Raw genomic sequence first — 20,837 nt, forward strand, 5'->3', positions numbered from 1 at the left:
CGGCCTCCCTGCCCTCCCCCTCCAGGTACCTATCCCCAGGGGTGAGACCCGTGCCCTTACCACTGGAAACCTGTTGCTGAGCAGGTATAAGGACAAGAGGGATGTCCTTATGCTGTCCACAATTCATGGTAACGGCATCACCCCTGTCCCTGTGCGAGGTACCGCGGCAACGGTCCTCAAGCCCGATTGTATCGTCGCCTACAATCGGTATATGGGAGGAGTTGATCTCTCGGATCAAGTCCTCAAGCCATATAACGCCATGCGCATAACCCGGACATGGTACAAAAAAGTTGCGGTCTACTTGGTGCAGGTTGCCATGTAGAACTCTTTTGTACTATCCCGAAGCGCTGGCAGCACAGGGACATTCCTGCAGTTCTATGAGGCAGTCCTCATGGCCCTGATCTTTTCGGACCGGGAAAGAGCAGGCCGGAGTACCTCGGGAACTGTAGGTGCCCGGATCGTCCCTGGCCAACACTTTCCAGGTGTGGTCCCCCATACTGGAAAGAAGGGACGAACCCAAAAAAGGTGCAGTGTGTGTCACAGGAGGGGGATACGGAAGGACACCACTACTCAATGTGACACGTGCCCCGATCATCCGGGCCTCTGCATTATTGGTTGCTTCAGGGAGTATCACACTTCCATGGAGTACTAAATTTATATCCCAATTTAGCACTGACATCGGAAAAAAAAACTGGTTCTCAGACTTGAGACACCCAAAAAAAACGAAAATAATTTATTAAAAGTAGACATATTAGGTATTGCCGCGTCGGTAATAATCTCCTCTATAAAAATACCCCATGACCTAACCCCCCCAGATTAACACGGTCAAGAAAAAAAAAAAAAAAAGGTGCAAAAAAAGATTTTTTTTTGTCACCTTACATAACAAAAAGTTTAATAGCAAGCGATCATAAAGTCATATAGCCCCCAAAATAGTGCCAATAAAACCGTCCGCTCGTCCCGCAAAAAATGAGCCCCCACATAAGATAATCAGATAAAAAAATAAAAAATAAATGACACCTAGACTTTAGAGATACAAAAATTTATTTTTTGTATCAATAAGGATAATATAGTCTAAAACCTAAATAAATGTAAAAAAAAGTAGACTTATTAGGTATCGCCGCGTTCGTAAGAATCTCCTCGATAAAAATACCCCATGATCCAACCCCCCAGATTAACACGGTCAAAAAAAAAAAAGTGCAAAAAACGATTATTTTTTGTCACCAAACATAACAAAAAATTTAATAGCAAGCGATAAAAAAGTCATATAGCCCCCAAAATAGTGCCAAAAAAAACGTCCGCTCGTCCCGCAAAAAATGAGCCCCCACATAAGATAATCGGATAAAAAATAAATAAAAAAATGACACCTAGACTTTAGAGATCCAAAAATTTTCTTTTTGTATCAAAAAGGATAATATAGTCAAAAACCTAAATAATTGTAAAAAAAAAGTAGACTTATTAGGTATCGCCGCGTCCGTAAGAATCTCCTCTATAAAAATATCCCATGACCTAACCCCCCAGATTAACACGGTTAAAAAAAACGGTGCCAAAAACGCAATTTTTGGCACTTTTCCATTTCAATCCGTTTTTTCCGGTAACAAAACGAGGGTTAACAACCAAACAAAAGTTAAAATTTATTACCCTGATACTGCAGTTTACAGAAATGCCACATTTGTGGTCGTAAACTGCTGTATCAGTAAAAGGGAGGCCGCAAAAGGAAAGGACCGACATGGTTTCTGGAAGGCCGATTTTGATGGCCTTTTTTATTGACACCATGTCCCTTTTGAAGCCCCCCTGATGCCCCCCTAGAGTAAAAACTCCCTAAAAGTGACCCCATCTAAGAAACTACACCCCTCAAGGTATTCAAAACTGATTATACAAACTTTATTAACCCTTTAGGTGTTTCTCAACAGTTAATGGCAAATGGAGATGAAATTTCAGAATTTCAATTTTTGGTAACCTTGCCTCACAAAAATGTAATATAGAGCAACCAAAAATCATATGTACCCTAAAAATAGTCCCCCAAAAAATGCCACCTTATCCCCTAGTTTCCAAAATGGGGTCACTTTTAGGGAGTTTCGACTCCAGGGGTGCATCAGGGGGGTTTAAACAGGACACGGTGTAAATAAACCGGTCCATAAAAATCAGCCCTCCAAATACCAAACGGCGCACCTTTCACTCTACGCCCCGCTGTGTGGCCGTACAGTAGTTTACGGCCACATATTGGGTGTTTCTGTAAACGGCAGAGTCAGGGCAATAAAGATACAGTCTTGTTTGGCTGTTAACCCTTGCTTTGTTAGTGGAAAAAATGGGTTAAAATGGAAAATTTGGCAAAAAAATGAAATTTTCAAATTTCATCCCCATTTGCCAATAACTCTTGTGCAACACCTAAAGGGTTAACGACGTATGTAAAATCAGTTTTGAATACCTTGAGGGGTGTACTTTCTTAGATGGGGTCACTTTTAGGGAGTTTCTACTCCAGGGGGGCATCAGGGGGGTTGAAACAGGACACGGTGTAAATAAACCGGTCCATAAAAATCAGCCCTCCAAAAACCAAACGGCGCACCTTTCACTCTACGCCCCGCTGTGTGGCCGTACAGTAGTTTACGGCCACATATTGGGTGTTTCTGTAAACGGCAGCGTCAGGGCAATAAAGATACAGTCTTGTTTGGCTGTTAACCCTTGCTTTGTTAGTGGAAAAAATGGGTTAAAATGGAAAATTTAGCAAAAAAATGAAATTTTCAAATTTCATCCCCATTTGCCAATAACTCTTGTGCAACACCTAAAGGGTTAACGACGTATGTAAAATCAGTTTTGAATACTTTGAGGGGTGTACTTTCTTAGATGGGGTCACTTTTAGGGAGTTTCTACTCCAGGGGGGCATCAGGGGGGTTGAAACAGGACACGGTGTAAATAAACCGGTCCATAAAAATCAGCCCTCCAAAAACCAAACGGCGCACCTTTCACTCTACGCCCCGCTGTGTGGCCGTACAGTAGTTTACGGCCACATATTGGGTGTTTCTGTAAACGGCAGAGTCAGGGCAATAAAGATACAGTCTTGTTTGGCTGTTAACCCTTGCTTTGTTAGTGGAAAAAATGGGTTAAAATGGAAAATTAGCCAAAAAAATGAAATTCTCAAATTTCATCCCCATTTGCCAATAACTCTTGTTCAACACCTAAAGGGTTAACGACGTATGTAAAATCAGTTTTGAATACCTTGAGGGGTGTAGTTTCTTAGATGGGGTCACTTTTAGGGAGTTTCTACTCTAGGGGTGCTTCAGGGGGCTTCAAATGGGACATGGTGTAAATAAACCAGTCCATAAAAATCAGCCCTCCAAAAACCAAACGGCGCACCTTTCACTCTACGCCCCGCTGTGTGGTCGTACAGTAGTTTACGGCCACATATTGGGTGTTTCTGTAAACGGCAGAGTCAGGGCAATAAAGATACAGTCTTGTTTGGCTGTTAACCCTTGCTTTGTTAGTGGAAAAAATGGGTTAAAATGGAAAATTAGACAAAAAAATGAAATTCACAAATTTCATCCCCATTTGCCAATAACTCTTGTGCAACACTTAAAGGGTTAACGACGTATGTAAAATCAGTTTTGAATACCTTGAGGGGTGTAGTTTCTTAGATGGGGTCATTTTTGGGTGGTTTCTATTATGTAAGCCTCGCAAAGTGACTTCAGACCTGAACTGGTCCCTAAAAATTTAGTTTTTGTAAATTTCTGAAAAATTTCAAGATTTGCTTCTAAACTTCTAAGCCTTATAACATCCCCAAAAAATAAAATATCATTCCCAAAACAATTCAAACATGAAGTAGACATATGGGGAATGTAAAGTCATCACAATTTTTGGGGGTATTACTATGTATTACAGAAGTAGAGAAACTGAAACTTTGAAATTTGCTAAATTTTTCCAAATTTTTGTTAAATTAGGTATTTTTTGGTGCAAAAAAAAATAATTTTTTGACTTCATTTTACCAGTGTCATGAAGTACAATATGTGACGAAAAAACAATCTCAGAACGGCCTGGATAAGTCAAAGCGTTTTAAAGTTATCAGCACTTAAAGGGACTCTGGTCAGATTTGCAAAAAATGGCCTGGTCCTAAGGTGTAAAAAGGCTGTGTCCTTAAGGGGTTAAGAACCAGTTCATTTATGAAGTCACTTTGTAGGGCTTACATAGTGGAAACCACCAATAAATGACCCCAATTTAAAAACTAAACGCTCAGGTTATTCAAAAATGATTTTACAAACTTTGTCAACCCTTCAGGTGTTCCACAAGATGAACTTTTTAAATTTCACTACGGTTTGGCAGACATTCCATTTTAATCAATTTTTTTCAATGATCATGTGCTATTTTTATATAGTCAGTCATTACAGACATGGGGATACCTTATATGTCTGTTTTTTTTTTGTTTGTTTTTTTGCAATTTAATATGTCTTTTTTATGGGAAAGGGGCATTACTTAGTTTTTGTTTTACTTAAAACTTTGATTCTCTTTTTTCACGTTTTTTTTTTTTTTGTCCCATAATGGGACTTCAACATTTCATAGTCTGACCCCTGCTTCAATGCAGTACAATACATCTGTATTATACTGCATTGACTATCAGTATATTACAGTGAATCCAGTTCCCTGATATGGTCTTTATATTAGTTTCTCAGTAATGGAATACTTGTATTCTAATGTTAGCTTTACCTGATTCATACACATTTTCACGTAGAGGGTGGTGAGAGTACTGAGATCTTCCTTTCCTGTATTTGTTGAAACAGAAGGCGAGAATAGTCAACAATACCACAACTAAGATGGTGCTAAAGATGGATGTCAAGACTGTCTCCGAGTATTTCATACCACTACTTTTTACACCTAGAAAAAAATGAAAATTGTTTAAATTTGAATACATTTTCTGTTTTTATCACATTTATCTCATCACATTCAGTTACTTTATTGAATTGCATACATGGACAAGACAAAGAAATATTGAAGACAACATTTGTTAGAGAAAAATTACCTTCAGTTGTAACATAAAACAATATGATAGAAAAGAAATATATACACCATGCTGCCTTTTTTCTTTTCTGAGCTGCTATCTTAAATTATACTAGTAAAAAAATATATAACAGCTCCTTTACTTACACTTGTGCTTCAGTTTTTGTTTTATTTTTCATTGCATTTTATGCAAGCCTTTTCTATGACTTTTTTCAAATTCAAAGAGCAGTGATAAGACATGTCTACTCCATCACTTAAAGGGAACCTGTCATGTGGATATTTGATTATAATCAAACTAATTATATACAATCATGAACTACTAAAAAGTACCTTAGATGTATTCACTTACTGGTGTGACAGATGGTTACCTCATAATATACACACCAAGATGCCACATGCTAATGAGCTGATTTGAGTCCAGCGTGATGTTATTGAGTCCAGCGTTTATTTAATTAACAGCTATAGCCACTCCCCTGCCCACCTGCTACTGATTCATATGGAAAATAACTGTCAATCAGCAGCAGGTAGGCTGGGAGAGTCAGGAGCTCATAAATATTCATGACTCATCATTATCAGCTGGAGCTTTTCAATACAAGATGTAAGCAGATTGACTGGGTCAATTAAAGAAAGTGACCCAGCATTTTGCTAAGAGAATCAGTCAATTATTTATGTTGCCCTTAGTTACGACACCATAAAACTGGTGACAGGTTCCCTTTAAGGGAATGAGTTACCTTTACTAAGTGCCTAGTAGAATACCTATCAAAGATAAGGGCCCAAAGTAACGCCAACAAATAAACCACAGGTGCTAAAAATACATAACACCTATATGGGAAAACCCAAGGACGCTGTATACACAAATCTACAATGTATTCCAAAATATATATATATTTTTTTTTTTATTAAAGTTATAAAATGACATGATAAAAGATATAAAGGAATTATCAATGACAGACAAAAACCACAATAGTGTGCCAGAATAGGTTCAGATGTAAATATGCATAAGATAAAATAAAGTAGATTCAAGGTGTGGGTGTATCACAACAGTCTAGCCATATGGCTCACCCTCCTAGAAGTTAGAAAAGTTACACAGTCCACAGCATGTAAAATACAGATTCGGTTCATGGCACCTCCAAAACACCCCGACACGTGTTTCGCGTAAGCTTCCTCAGTAAAAACATATTTTCCACCTTCATATGGTAGGCATGTTGCGTAAAAGCAAATGGTGCAAACCCCCAGTTTGTTATGTAGCAAAACAAGAAAAACACCAAGCGAGCAAATACTTTAACAAGTCTCATTGTTGCCTCCTTCCTTAGGGCAGTTTTACAGGAGTGTATGAGTCCTGAAAACATGCTCATGTGTGGGAGCTGTATTTCCCAGACTGAACACTGAAGTGAACTTGCAGCATCATAATGATTTATGATGCTGTGGATTCCCATCTCAACGGTGGTCTACTGAATTTTACTCACATAATGCCAGGATTACAGTTAAGTAGACACTTCAAAGCAGTGTTCAGTATGAGGAATACAGCTCCCATATGGAGTTTGTTTCCCGGACAATATAAATTGTGTGAAACTGGCCTTATAGACACAAACTTTTGACAAAGTTATAAACAGTGTCTAAAACACATAATACATTTTTCATTGAAAATCTCCCTCATAGTTTTAACGTATTTCGGGTCTTTAAAGATGTAGTATTGCTGTAACTGACCCAAAGAGAGTGAAGTTGACATGTTAGTCTTACTGCATAGGGAACAACCTAAAAACAAAACCCATAAAACTGTGGCGGAATTAAGTTTTTTTCAATTTAACCCCATTTAGAATCTTATTCCAACTTCCCACCACATCGTATACAATATGAAATAGTGTCATTAGAAAGTACAACTTGTTCTGCAAAAAACAAGCTCTCATATGGCTATGTGAACAGAAAAATAAAAAAAAGTTATGGCTTTGGGAAGGCAGAGAGTGAAAAACAAAAATGTAAAAGAAGTAAATTGCCTTGTTGGGGCGAGGTTAAATTCTCATACTAGGTCCATAAAAATTTAACTATCTCAATATGTTAATATTGGATAAATTCAGTGGCGTAACTACCGGGGAAGCAGCTGCTTCGGGCCCGGCGCCCCGGCAGCGTGTGTGACAGTTTACTTTAAAGTTATATCGATTCTTGTCTTAATGTTCAGGGCCCCTTCACAGCAGCAGCGGCTGACCAGGCCCCCTCGCTAATGTGATCTAATCTTACTATCTTCCTAAAGTCTCCTGATGTGTCTGGGATTCGAACCCACAACCTCCAATGTATCAGAGGCAAAGCATTAACCCACACAGCCATAAAGGCTGCATTGCAACTGATTGAAAAAATATGAGACTTCTACTGTTATAGCTGGCTAAGTGTACATCTATACACATGACAGCTGCCCCAACACACCCAGCACTGCTATATCTCTATATGACAGCTGTCCCAGCACACTCAGCTCTGCTATATCTCTATATATGAGCAGCTGTCATGTGTATAGATGTACACTTAGCCAGCTATAACAGTAGAAGTCTCATATTTTTTCAGTCAGCAGCAAGGCAGCTCTTATGGTCTTGTGGTTAAGTGCTTTGCCTCTGATACAGAAGGTCGTGGGTTCGAATCCCAGCAGAAACTTTTCTGAAATACAAGCACTGACTCCATATATGGACATACAGGAAGAGGCTGCATTGCATCGCTGACATGGAGGTAAGTAGAAGTGTTTATTATTTTTTTTTAATACCCGACTGTTACTGCCATGGGGGAGCGGGAGGCACTTGATACTGGCACATGGGGGGAGGGGGGTTGGCACCTGATACTGGCACCTAGGGGGGGTTCGCACCTGATACTGGCACCTGGGGGGGGGTTGGCATCTGATACTGGCACATGGGGGGGGAGAGGCACCTGATACTGGCACATGGGGGGGAGAGAGAGAGACACTTGATACTGGCACTTTTTTTGTGTGGGGGGGGGAAGATGGCACTATGATACTGGGACATGGGGAGGAGAGAGGCACTTGATACTGACACCTGGGGGGGGGGGGGGGGGGGTTGGCACCTGATACTGGCAAAAGGGGGGGGGGTTGGCACCTGATACTGGCAGGGGGGGAGAAGCACCTGATACTGGCACATGGGGGGGAGAGGGGTTGGCACCTGATACTGGCACATGGGGGGGGGAGGGAGAGAGGTACTTGATACTGGCACTTTTTTTGTGGGGGGGGGAGATGGCACTATGATACTGGGACATGGGGGGGAGGAGAGAGGCACTTGATACTGGCATGTGGGGGGGGGGTTGGCACTTGATACTGGCACATGGGTGGGTTTGGCACTATGATACTGGCACATGGGGGGGCACTTGATACTGCCACTTTTTTGGGGGGGGGGGTGGCACTATGATACTGGGACATGGGGGGAAGAGAGAGGCACTTGATACTGGCACATGGGGGGTTTTGGCACTATGATACTGGCACATGGGGACATGGGGGGTGGGAAGGAGAGAGGCACTTGATACTGGCACATTGGGGGGGGAGATGGCACTATGATACTGGGACATGTGGGGGGGAGGAGAGAGGCACTTGATACTGGCACATGATGGGGAAGCATCTATGGGGACACTTACTGGCACATTATTGGGGGGCATTATGGGGGACACTAGGCCGGCAGTCTATCAGAGGCCGGACACTGAGGGGCATCTACTGGGGCACTATATATGGGGCATTTTATCTGCTACTAGGGGCTGCTACTAGGGGCTCATACCCTAGTAGCAGCACCAGCCTCTCCCTGCTCTGCTATTCCTCTGCCCCTTCTCCAAATCCTTATTATGAAATCTTTCTCATTAGGATAAAGCACAACATCAGCTCCGCCGAGTCCCCGGCCAAGTGTTGAAGTGGTGTCCGAGATCCCCAAGGGTCAAGTAACTGTAAGTTTTCATATGAAATATGTTTATGTTATACACATATAGCATCCACTGTGCCACACAATATACAGTATACCGCTACACTGTGCCAAAGGAGTGGGGTTTACACAGGAGGAGGGAGGTGCGAAGCGCACTGGAGGGGCCCTTACAAATATTTGCTGTGGGGCCCAGTCACTTCTAGTTACGCCCCTGGATAAAGTAATCAGAAACTGACTCTCTATCAGCCTCATGATCCTTCTATATCTAGCACTTTGTCGATTGAAATGAGAGTAAAGTAATCAATTCAATTATTCATTTTTCGCATTGCTGAGAAAAATGTAGTTTGAATATATGCAAAATGAGCCTTTAGGAGTAACTATGGCGTTGCTGTTACTCAGAAAGGCTCTGCTCTCTTTCTGCATCTGCCGCACCCTCTGCACTTTGATTGACAGAGCCAGGCAGTGAAAATATCATCATGCCTCTCCCTGTCAATCAAAGTGCAGGAGGCGTGGCAGTTGCAGAGAGAGCAGAGCCTCTTGGTGTAACATCATTTTTCTCAGCAATGCGGGCACATATGAACATGGGACCAACACAGATGCCTTCAGCTGCCAAGGGCACATGTACCAGGTCAGCCAGTTTCATAGGTACAAATCTGCAGATGCCCTTAAACATTTTCAGGCGCCTTTACTTGCTGTTCTTTTTTGATGCTGTTGTATGAAAAGAAAGAAACATAATAGATAATTGTGACCAGCTTCAGCTTATACTAAATATATGAATATGAAAAGTTTTGACAACATACCTGACACTAATGTTGAGTTTTCCTCCACTGGGAATGTCAGAGTCACTGGTGTATTGCCTTGAGTTGATATTTCTTGGAATGGAGAGACAGTTGTTGTGTTATTGCTTTTATTAACTGTGCTGCTCACATCTCCAGTCACTGATACAGCCAGAGATGACGATAAAGTTGAGGGGGCTGTGGTGATGGATCCAGCCTCGGTACTGTTCGTCATAGGTGTAGGTGTAGTTAGAAATGACATCTCAGTGGAGTCCACAGCTGTCGTGTTGTCATGACTGAATGTTGAATTAGGACTTGAATACAAGACAGGAGAAAGGGTAGTTTCTGCTGGTGTGTCAGAAGGCACATTTGCTGTGGTTACTGAAGCTGTAGCATTAGAATAGCCCTCAGTCGGAGTCACTCCAGTTGTTGTAGCTTTAACATTCCAAACTGCAGAAGTGCAGATAATAATAGCAAAAAGTGCAGATGTTGTTCTTGAATACATTGTAACCACTATGTATCAGGTCTCCTGATGACTGAAAATGAATACAAAGAATTGAATTACTGCTTCACATATACATTTATAATCTAGTATTAGAAAGGCTAAACATATCTACCTGATATTTATCTAGCTGCATTCAAACGACCGTAAGTGTTTTGCAGTCTGGAAATTTCGGATCCACAAAACACTGATTCTGGCCGTGTGCATTAAGCATTTTGCAGACCGCACATGGCTGGCACTATAGAGAAAATGCCTATTCTTGATTGCTCTAGGACATGCTCTATATTTTTGCTGGGCAACGGAACTACAGATGCGGACAGCACACTGTGTGTTGTCCACATCTTTTGCGGTTTTAAATCCCATACACCTACCGCATTATCCTAAAACGAGACCGCTGCAGCGATTTTGTGTCCGGTCAAAAAAACTGACCAAACCGTAATAGAATGCATCCTGATCTGGTTTGTTCAGTTTTTTTCCCCATTGACAATGAATGAAACGTTTTGCCCCGGTTTTGAGATCCTCTGCCGGATAAGTAAGTAGCCTTAGGCCTCATGCACACGACCGTTGTGTGTTTTGCGGTCCACAAATCGCAGATCCGCAAAAAACGGATGGCTTCCGTGTGCATTCCGCAATTTGCGGAACGGCACGGACAGCCTTTACTATAACTGCCTATTCTTGTCCACAAAGCGTGGACAAGAATAGGACAGGTTATATATTTTTTGCAGACCACAGAACAGAGCAACGGTTGCGGACAGCACACAGAGTGCTATCCGCATCTTTTGCGGCCTCATTGAAGTGAATGGGTCCGCATCCGAGCCGCCAAAACTGCGGCTCGGATGCGGACAAAACGGCCGTGTGCATGAGGCCTTACTTTGCATGAGGCTCTTTTTTTACTTTGGTCCCAGGGTAAGTTCACATGGAGGATTTTGCCCGTGACCAAATTCTCTCTGCATCCCACAGCAGAAACCATTGCACTGTGCTGTGATTTCTGCTGTGGGTTTTCATGCAGGCCTACTCTAGGTGTAGATTCAGTGAATGGAGCTAAACCATGGGCAGGCTCCTGCTGCAGCTTTTGAGGGTCCAAGTGGTAACCGTGCCAAGAATGGACCTGTACATTATTGGCAAGGTCTTGAAAACTGTGTGGCAAAAACTATCGCCATGGCCTCCCACTGAAAACATTGGAAGGCAGTTTCAGCGCAGATTCAGCCCGGTTTTTGGTACTGAATCCATGCTGAAACCACACCCAAAATCCTCTGTGTGAACCTACCCTAAATCTTACTTGCTGATGTGAGATGGGCCACAATTATTGAGGCACAAGCCAGAACTGAATCTTTACCAACTAGAAAATAGATAAATAAATAGGACTGGCACTCTGTATGTGTGGTAATATGGAATAAATACAATAGGTGATGTAATAAAAGTGATCACAATTTATTCAAAACAAAATACAATAAAATACACAATAAAATAGAAGCATATATAAACACTAAAAATTGATAGCAGCACTGGCATATGATAATTTCTTTGTGGATTTATGATATAAAGTTCATGTAAACGACCAAACTCAATTGGGTAGAGTAATTGTCTTGTTAATCACAAAGTTATATAAAGTGCAAAAGGACATGTGCAAGCGAAAAGTCTGATGGTTATGCAGCTTGTGCAAAAATTGTGCAAATATTCAGCACAAATATGTTGTCTCCTGAATAGCGATAGGTTGCAGTCACTATAATGAAGTACTCCAAGGTAAGAAGATATCGGATCTTACCTTAAGCTGACTGGAGTAAAAAGACATATATATATGAAATGGATAAAAACATATAATAGTGATACATATTGTTTGGTGTCTTGGTTAATTCCAACAATCCACTACTTTGAGGGGTTTCAGTATTAAGATGTTTTTGAACAGGGATGAAAAGTGAAATCAGTGAAAAACTCCTTCAGGATCTGCCGAGCACAGCTCTTGCTATCTGACTGCCGCACACTAGGTCTCGCGATACCTTGCCAGAGTTCCAGACCGGAGGTACGTCACGGATCACGTGAGACGCAGCATACTCTGCGATACAGACGGCCAAGCCAGCAGCACGCCACAGACCGCACTGCTCCGGCGTCTACTTCCAAGTGCGAGACCATTCGCACTACACATGTGAGTGACTTTGTCTTTTTACTCCAGTCAGCTTAAGGTAAGATCCGATATCTTCTTACCTTGGAGTACTTCATTATAGTGACTGCAACCTATCGCTATTCAGGAGACAACATATTTGTGCTGAATATTTGCACAATTTTTGCACAAGCTGCATAACCATCAGACTTTTCCCTTGCACATGTCCTTTTGCACTTTATATAACTTTGTGATTAACAAGACAACTACTCTACCCAATTGAGTTTGGTCGTTTACATGAACTTTATATCATAAATGCACAAAGAAATTATCATATGCCAGTGCTGCTATCAATTTTTAGTGTTTATATATGCTTCTATTTTATTGTGTATTTTATTGTATTTTGTTTTGAATAAATTGTGATCACTTTTATTACATCACCTATTGTATTTATTCCATATTACCACACATACAGAGTGCCAGTCCTATTTATTTATCTATTTTCTATACTTGTCTGTATGGGTGATACAGTTTTTCTGGCCTAGAGCACCTGGTCCTCATTTGCATAAGAGTGAGCTATTCCTTTTACACTTTTTTCAACTTTACCAACTAGTAACTGTTAGATATCAGGTATAATTTATGCTAGTTTTCTGAAGTAAATTATAATAAAATTGCTGGGCCTCCTCTGACCCTCTCTGTATTGCCTACTTATTTGAAAAGTATTAAGCGTGGCTCAAAACCTCCAAAAGTGACAAAGTTTTGTGCAAGTGGGGCTTTCACCAGAATTTGTGACTTTATGACAAAAAAACTGATGTAGGGAGTTTGATAAAAGTCCCTGTATGTATTTTAAAGCATTTTTTGCCATTTTGTGCACCGCTTTAAGTGCATTTCCCTTCTAACACTTTAAGCATAAATTTTTTTTTTATCCTAGAGAAGCCTATGGGAAAACCAAAAATATGCTATAGCTAGAACATAACTAACAACAGCAAACATTAGCTATTAAATTCTTCGTATGTATTGCACTTCATAAAGTACTACAGACTTTAAAGTAACATTTGCATGCATGAAAAAGCAACAGAAAAGTGCCACAAAAAAAAACAACAACATGACACCACCCTAAGGGTACAGCCACATGTAGCAGGCCCGTTGTGGATTCTCTGCAGCCGAACATCTGCATATCTAGTCAAAACCTACAGTAGCAAAATTGCTGTGGATCATAGCTCAAATGGGTTTTCTGGTGCTTAGTTATTGATGATTCCCAGCACCACCAATCAGCTGCCTAACGCAGCCACTGGTGCGGGAAACTTTTCAGTGGACTAAAGGCTCTTTCCACTGTTTTGTGTCTGTCATCAGAGTAATGCAGCTTAGCTTCTATTCACTTGAATGAGAGGTTAGCTGCAGTACACCAGCATGGCAACTACACAGTGGAACCTTGTGCTTCCAGCTCTGTCCACTGCCCGAAACAACTGACCGGTGGCGCTGCTGTGTGTCAGACCACCACCAGTTTGATATTGATGACCTATCCTATGATCAGTGCTCTGCTAGCACAGGACTGTGGCTTTATTACTGAGCAGTTTGCACGTTTGGATGTGCACCATGCCACTAAAATGTTGCAAGTAATAGAGTGTAATATTTTAGCGGTAAAATATTTGGTTTTCCTTGCTAGTCGCCAAATGACAAAACAGTTGAGAAAAATAAATGTAACTGAAGCCAATTTTTTTCTGTGAAACAGTAGGAAATTGCACATTTTTGATGCACATCTATACCTTCTCAGGGCAAATGTAGATTTCACTTGTTGGACAATAAATAACAACAATTTCAACAGTGTCAACTATCGCAGACATTCTGAAGATGTATCTTTAAAAAATGTTTTCAATGTTTACACACATTTACATTTTACATACGATATTTACTGTCGATTTTAAACATTTCTTCCTTGTGTTTCTGTTTATAACTGTTTTGTTAAAAAGTCTTAAGATCTACATTTATAGATCTCATGGCAATTCAAACTGTCGGACAATTCCACAAGCACCAGATTTACTAGGTGGCCTACTAATTTGAATAAATGAAGCAAAATTATTTTCAATGAATACTTGCTATTGTAAAATACTCTGCTATTGATGAATATAGGCCGATGTTTCTCATTTCTCTGACTTATACAGACTATGGTTCTACTATATAATAATAATAACAATATATAAGTACTGTATAATTTCCTCTTCCAATATGAAATTATTGAATGCAATGCTAAATTTAAACACTAGAGGTCCACAGAGTTCTGCAGTTCCTTTACTCAAGAACCAGAAAACATTGGAAAAAATTGCAAAAATATATTTAAAAAATGGAATCAACTGAAACATGTCAGATATAAACATGAAAAAGTAAATAAAGTTTAAATAAATGAAGTAGAAAGAATGAGCCTCATAATCAGATAAAATAAAGTTTAAATAAATGAAGTAGAAAGAATAAGCCTCATAATCAGATAAAAAATTATAAAATTAAAAAGTATGCAAAAAAAAAAAAAATACAGTATGCGAAATGACTATATGAAGAACCAGTCACATGTACAGATACACATTAAATTACTGTATAGTTTAATGTTCAAGAAAATTGATTTTGTGACGGATTCATAGATAGATTTTTTTGCCTTCACAGGATAGCTGATAAATGTTCAATCCAAAGATCGAGGAGTAACCGAGTTCCCTCTTTGAATAAAGTGGTAGTACTGTATGCATTTTGGTTGACCATTCCATTCACTTCTGTGTGTGAACAAACCTTTAAAAAGAATTACTCCAAAAAAAGCTGCATCCATGTGCAGAAAAAGTGCCAACAGCTTATACCTGATCTTATGCACGTCTGACGGATAACATCTTCTGGATAACTCTGCGCAGTTATTGTATTTACTGTGCTGCCTGTCAGATGCTAATGCCTTTGATTATCATCCTCAGCACAGACTTCATTTGTGGCCTAGTAGAGGATATTGAGGGCATCTAGAATGTGTTTTATATAGTATTGCCATGGGGGACTTCCCTCACCTATGCAGGTTATAAATGAGCGGCATAGCCATTTCAAGCAGCTGATTAGTGGGTCATAATCTGATATTGATGACCATCAATATTCCGAACCCAAAAAACCCCATTAATCACAATCAGTGACTGCAGCTTGGACAGGATATCATGAATCTAAGAAATCCAGTAATTGTATAGTAAGGAGAGGAAATGCCAGCACCGCCAAAGAACAAAGTGCTCACTAATCCAGATTTATTGTGAAATCCAAATCTGGTACAAAATCTTCCGAAAACTGCTTACAGGTTTAAACCAGCATATTAAAAAAATCAAAGATAAGATTGAAACGCAAACCATAATTTTTTTGGACTATTTTGTACTAGGTTTATCTTGTACAATAAAGCTGAATTAGTGTGCACCATGATCTTTGGCAGTGCTGACATTTCTGAACTTTACAAAGTGTATTTGTATCTGTATGGTACAGTAATATACACTCTGAGTGGAACCATACTATGGAAGTATTCTCTCCTTGAGGTAATGTCATAATCCAATGGAAAAGGCATTTTTTTTTCCTCCCAGATTCCACTGCTTTGTCCTTTCTTATACTTTACATTGCAGCTCATGTACAAACTCACCAGAAGATCTGCGCATATTGAGATGATTCACTTACAGCAAAGATTGAGATTGTATAACAAGATTGTGAAATGTATGTAGGTCACTGTTCACAAAATGGTTAATTTCTGGAAAATAGACCCCTTTGAACTGTCCAGGTTATTTTATTGCAGGATGATGATACAGGAACCAGAGTTTTCTTGGAGGAGAAAGAGTGAGACTTTTGACAGCTTGGGTTTAGTTTGTCCAGGTTCCAAAGGACAGATGGACATTTGTTTATCCTCACTAACCGCCCCCTTCCCCGTCCCATACAGTGAGATGAAAGGGACAATTGACAATTTAATATGCATGGTACTTGTCCCCTTATTAATCTACTGTCCAGTCACGTTTAAAACAATGAAATGAGATTCATGCGATTGAAGCCAGACCTGAAAGCTGATTGCAAAATGTACATGGCTGTGCTGTATTACTAGTACAGTTGAATATACAGGGAGTGCAGAATTATTAGGCAAGTTGTATTTTTGAGGATTAATTTTATTATTGAACAACAACCATGTTCTCAATGAACCCAAAAAACTCATTAATATCAAAGCTGAATATTTTTGGAAGTAGTTTTTAGTTTGTTTTTAGTTTTAGCTATTTTAGGGGGATATCTGTGTGTGCAGGTGACTATTACTGTGCATAATTATTAGGCAACTTAACAAAAAACAAATATATACCCATTTCAATTATTTATTTTTACCAGTGAAACCAATATAACATCTCAACATTCACAAATATACATTTCTGACATTCAAAAACAAAACAAAAACAAATCAGTGACCAATATAGCCACCTTTCTTTGCAAGGACACTCAAAAGCCTGCCATCCATGGATTCTGTCAGTGTTTTGATCTGTTCACCATCAACATTGCGTGCAGCAGCAACCCCAGCCTCCCAGACACTGTTCAGAGAGGTGTACTGTTTTCTTTCCTTGTAAATCTCACATTTGATGATGGACCACAGGTTCTCAATGGGGTTCAGATCAGGTGAACAAAGAAGGCCATGTCATTAGATTTTCTTCTTTTATACCCTTTCTTGCCAGCCACGCTGTGGAGTACTTGGACGCGTGTGATGGAGCATTGTCCTGCATGAAAATCATGTTTTTCTTGAAGGATGCAGACTTCTTCCTGTACCACTGCTTGAAGAAGTGTCATGGTCTTACCTTCTTGCTGTTCTCCTTCGTTTGACATGTGCTGGCGGCCATCTTGGTTTCTGGGTTTCTTGTAGCCTCCCACCCTGCGGCTCCTCCTTCCCACTGGGAGGAGCTGGATGCCTAGCTCATATACATAGAGGTCTGTGGCTTCAGTTCCTTGCTTGGTCCTCCTGTGTTCACATGCTTCTAGACTGCTGCTGCTTCTGGTTCCTGATCCTGGTTTCGTCCGACTACCCTGCTGGTTCCTGATCCTGGTTTCGTCCGACTACCCTGCTGGTTCCTGATCCTGGCTTCGTCTGACTACCCTGCTGGTTCCTGACCTCTGGCTTCGCAAAGACTCTGCTTCGGTTTCGCCATCCGTTTGGACTTTTGCTTTACAGCTTTATTTTCAATAAAGCCTTCTTATTTTCACTTATCCCTTGTTGTACGTCTGGTTCATGGTTCCGTGACATTAGGACCAAGCCATGAATTCTGACGGTACAGGGCCATCCTCGCTACCCACGCTGGTTGCCAGACTTGATCAGCAGGATCACCTGTTGGGTCGGTTCGCTGTGGCGTTGCAAACCCTGCTTGAACGCACGGCTCATTTCGCTCCCGTTGCCGATGGGTCGGTTGTCGCTTCTGGGCCCGCTCCTACTGCCGCTCCGGTTGTTGCGCCAGAGTCTACCCCGACACCTGTTGTTGCACCTGCGGTGTTTCGGGGTATGATCGGTTCTGCCCCTCTTCCACAGCGCTTTGGGGGAGAGCCAACTCAGTGCCGAGGTTTCCTTAACCAGGTGGGCATTTATTTCGAGTTGCTGCCACATGCCTTTCCCACTGAGAGATCAAAGGTGGGCTTCTTGATCTCGCTGCTCTCGGACAAGGCCTTGGCCTGGGCCAGCCCTTTATGGGAGAACAACAATCCGGTGGTTGCCGAGTTTTCCGGTTTTGTTGCTTCCCTTCGGAGGGTATTCGATGTGCCGGCTCGTGCTGCCTCTGCTGCGAAGCTCCTTATGTCCATCAGACAGGGTTCACGATCCGTAGCTGAATACGCCATTGAGTTTCGTACCCTGGCAGCAGAGGTGGGCTGGAATAATGAGGCTCTGGTCGCTGCTTTCTCTCATGGTCTCTCGGATGCCTTGAAGGATGAGGTTGCAGCTAAGGACCTACCAGTGGAGCTCGAGTCTCTTATTTCTTTCCTGATTTTGATTGACACCAGACTCAGGGAGAGACCTTCCTTTAAGGAGAGCCTGCGGAGGTTTTCTAACAGATTGGCGCCTACGTTTGCTGTCCCACCCGTGCCTCCCTCTCCTCCCACGCCTCCTGGGGATGACTTGTCTGGGGGTGAACCCATGCAGCTGGGGTTTGCTCGCCTGTCCGAGGGGGAGAGGGTACTCCGGAGACGCGAGGGCCGATGCATGTACTGTGGTCTCGGTGGGCATTTTCGGTTGGCATGTCCGAACCGTCCGGGAAACGCTCGCACCTGAGATCCTGTCGGGGGCAGATCTTGGGTGGAGTCTCCTCGTCCCCGGTTTCCCGTGTTGACAAACCACTGATTACTGTTGTCCTCTCCTGGGTCGGGGGCTCGGTGACGACCCAGGCGTTGGTGGACTCTGGTGCTGGTGGTTTGTTCATTGATAATGTGTTCGCTGCCACCAATTCCATTCCTCTGCAGGCTCGAGGTTCCCCACTGGCTCTTGAGGCGATAGACGGCAGACCCCTTCTGCCGCCACACGTGACTCATGAGACCCTTCCAGTGGGGATAGCCATTGGTGCCGTTCACAGAGAGTCGGTCTGCCTCCAGGTTATTTCGTCTCCACACTACTCGGTGGTCTTGGGGTACCCCTGGCTCCGGAAGCATAATCCGACTTTCGATTGGAGATCGGCCGAGATCCTCTCGTGGTCACCGCAGTGTGGGGCTAGTTGCATCCATGGGTCTGTCAAGTTGCTGTGTACTTCCTCGGACTCTCTGTTGCCTCCTGAATACGAGGAGTACCGGGATGTATTCGATAAGGTGCGCACGGTTGCCCTACCTCCGCACCGCCCATACGATTGTGCCATAGAGTTACAATCTGGTGCCGTTCCTCCTCGTGGCAAAGTCTATCCACTGTCGGTAGCGGAGAATGAGGCCATGGAGGAGTACGTGAGGGAGGCGCTTTCACGCGGACACATTCGCAACTCCTCGTCCCCGGCAGGGGCTGGATTTTTCTTTGTGAAAAAGAAGGGCGGTGAGTTGAGGCCTTGCATCGATTACAGGGGTCTCAATCGCATCACGATCAAGAACGCTTACCCGATACCCTTGATTTCCGAGCTGTTCGATCGCCTTAAAGGGGCCACGGTCTTTACCAAACTCGACCTGAGGGCGGCATATAACCTGGTAAGGATCAAGGCGGGCGATGAGTGGAAGACCGCGTTTAACACCAGGACCGGTCATTATGAATCCTTGGTTATGCCCTTTGGGTTGTGCAATGCGCCCGCAGTCTTTCAGGAATTCATCAACGATGTTTTCCGTGACCTGTTGCAGCAGTGTGTGGTGGTCTATTTGGATGACATCTTGGTATATTCTGAATCCATGGAGGCCCACATTCTGGATGTCAGACGAGTGTTGCAACGGTTACGAGAGAACAAGCTGTTCGGTAAGCTTGAGAAATGCGAATTTCACCGATCCCAGGTAACCTTCTTAGGTTACATCATTTCCGCTGAGGGGTTCTCCATGGATCCTGAGAAGGTTTCAGCTGTCTTACAGTGGCCCCAGCCCAGTGGTCTTCGTTCCCTGCAGCGCTTTTTGGGCTTCGCCAATTATTATCGGAAGTTCATCAGGGACTTTTCCATGCTAGCCAAGCCTCTCACGGATCTGACCAGGAAGGGCAGTAATTCCCAGGTCTGGCCGCTCGAGGCCATCCGAGCTTTTGAGGCTTTAAAGTCCGCCTTTGTGTCGGCTCCGATTCTGTCGCATCCCAACCCTGGGTTGCCCTTTGTCCTCGAGGTGGACGCGTCTGAGACGGGAGTAGGCGCCCTTCTGTCTCAGCGTAGAACACCAGAGGGTCCTCTGCTTCCTTGTGGGTTTTACTCCCGGAAACTGTCTTCCGCGGAGTGCAACTATCAGATTGGTGACAGGGAGTTATTGGCCATCGTGCAGGCCCTTAAAGAATGGAGGCACTTGCTCGAGGGTTCGGTGGTTCCGGTCCTCATCCTGACGGACCACAAGAATCTGACCTACCTTTCTGAGGCCAAGAGATTGACACCACGTCAGGCCAGATGGGCTCTGTTCTTGTCACGTTTTAATTACGTGGTCTCCTACCTACCCGGTTCCAAGAACATCAGGGCGGATGCCTTATCACGGCAGTACTCCGAGCTGTCCAGGGAGGAGTCGATTCCGACTTCGGTCATACCTCCGAATCAGATCTTGGCCGCCATTCGCACCAGCCTGACCTCTCCCCTGGGTGAGCAGATTTTGGCGGCTCAATCTGGTGCTCCCTCTGGGAGACCCAACGGCAGATGTTTTGTGCCTGAGGAGTTGCGCACTCGGTTGTTGCGAACCTACCATAACTCCAAGACCGCGGGGCATCCTGGAAAGAATCAGCTGTCCTGGGCTGTTTCACGTCTGTTCTGGTGGCCTTCCCTACGTTCCGACATCGCCGCATATGTAGCGGCATGCTCCGTTTGTGCCCAGAGTAAGTCCCCTCGGCACCTTCCGTTGGGTCTTCTGCAACCCATAGCCACCGGGGAGCGCCCATGGTCACACCTGGGGATGGATTTCATTGTGGACCTCCCTGCATCCCGAGGCCATAC

General features: G+C 42.8%; 1 protein-coding gene across 2 annotated transcripts in view; it reads right to left on the reverse strand.

Moving 5' to 3' along the window:
- LOC120995001 overlaps positions 1-20,837 on the reverse strand; it is a 103,660-nt gene that overhangs the window by 11,478 nt on the left and 71,345 nt on the right. For both annotated transcript variants that reach the window (XM_040423944.1, XM_040423946.1), the window contains exons 2-3: positions 9,680-10,191; positions 4,693-4,860 (exon numbers count right to left, since the gene is read on the reverse strand). In XM_040423944.1, coding sequence (XP_040279878.1) covers positions 4,693-4,860; positions 9,680-10,160 — 649 coding nt within the window. In that variant the 5' untranslated portion in view covers positions 10,161-10,191. The remainder of the gene's footprint in view (positions 1-4,692; positions 4,861-9,679; positions 10,192-20,837) is intronic.

This window comes from Bufo bufo, chromosome 3 (assembly GCF_905171765.1).
Source record: "Bufo bufo chromosome 3, aBufBuf1.1, whole genome shotgun sequence".
NCBI classification, from domain to species: Eukaryota; Metazoa; Chordata; class Amphibia; order Anura; family Bufonidae; genus Bufo; species Bufo bufo.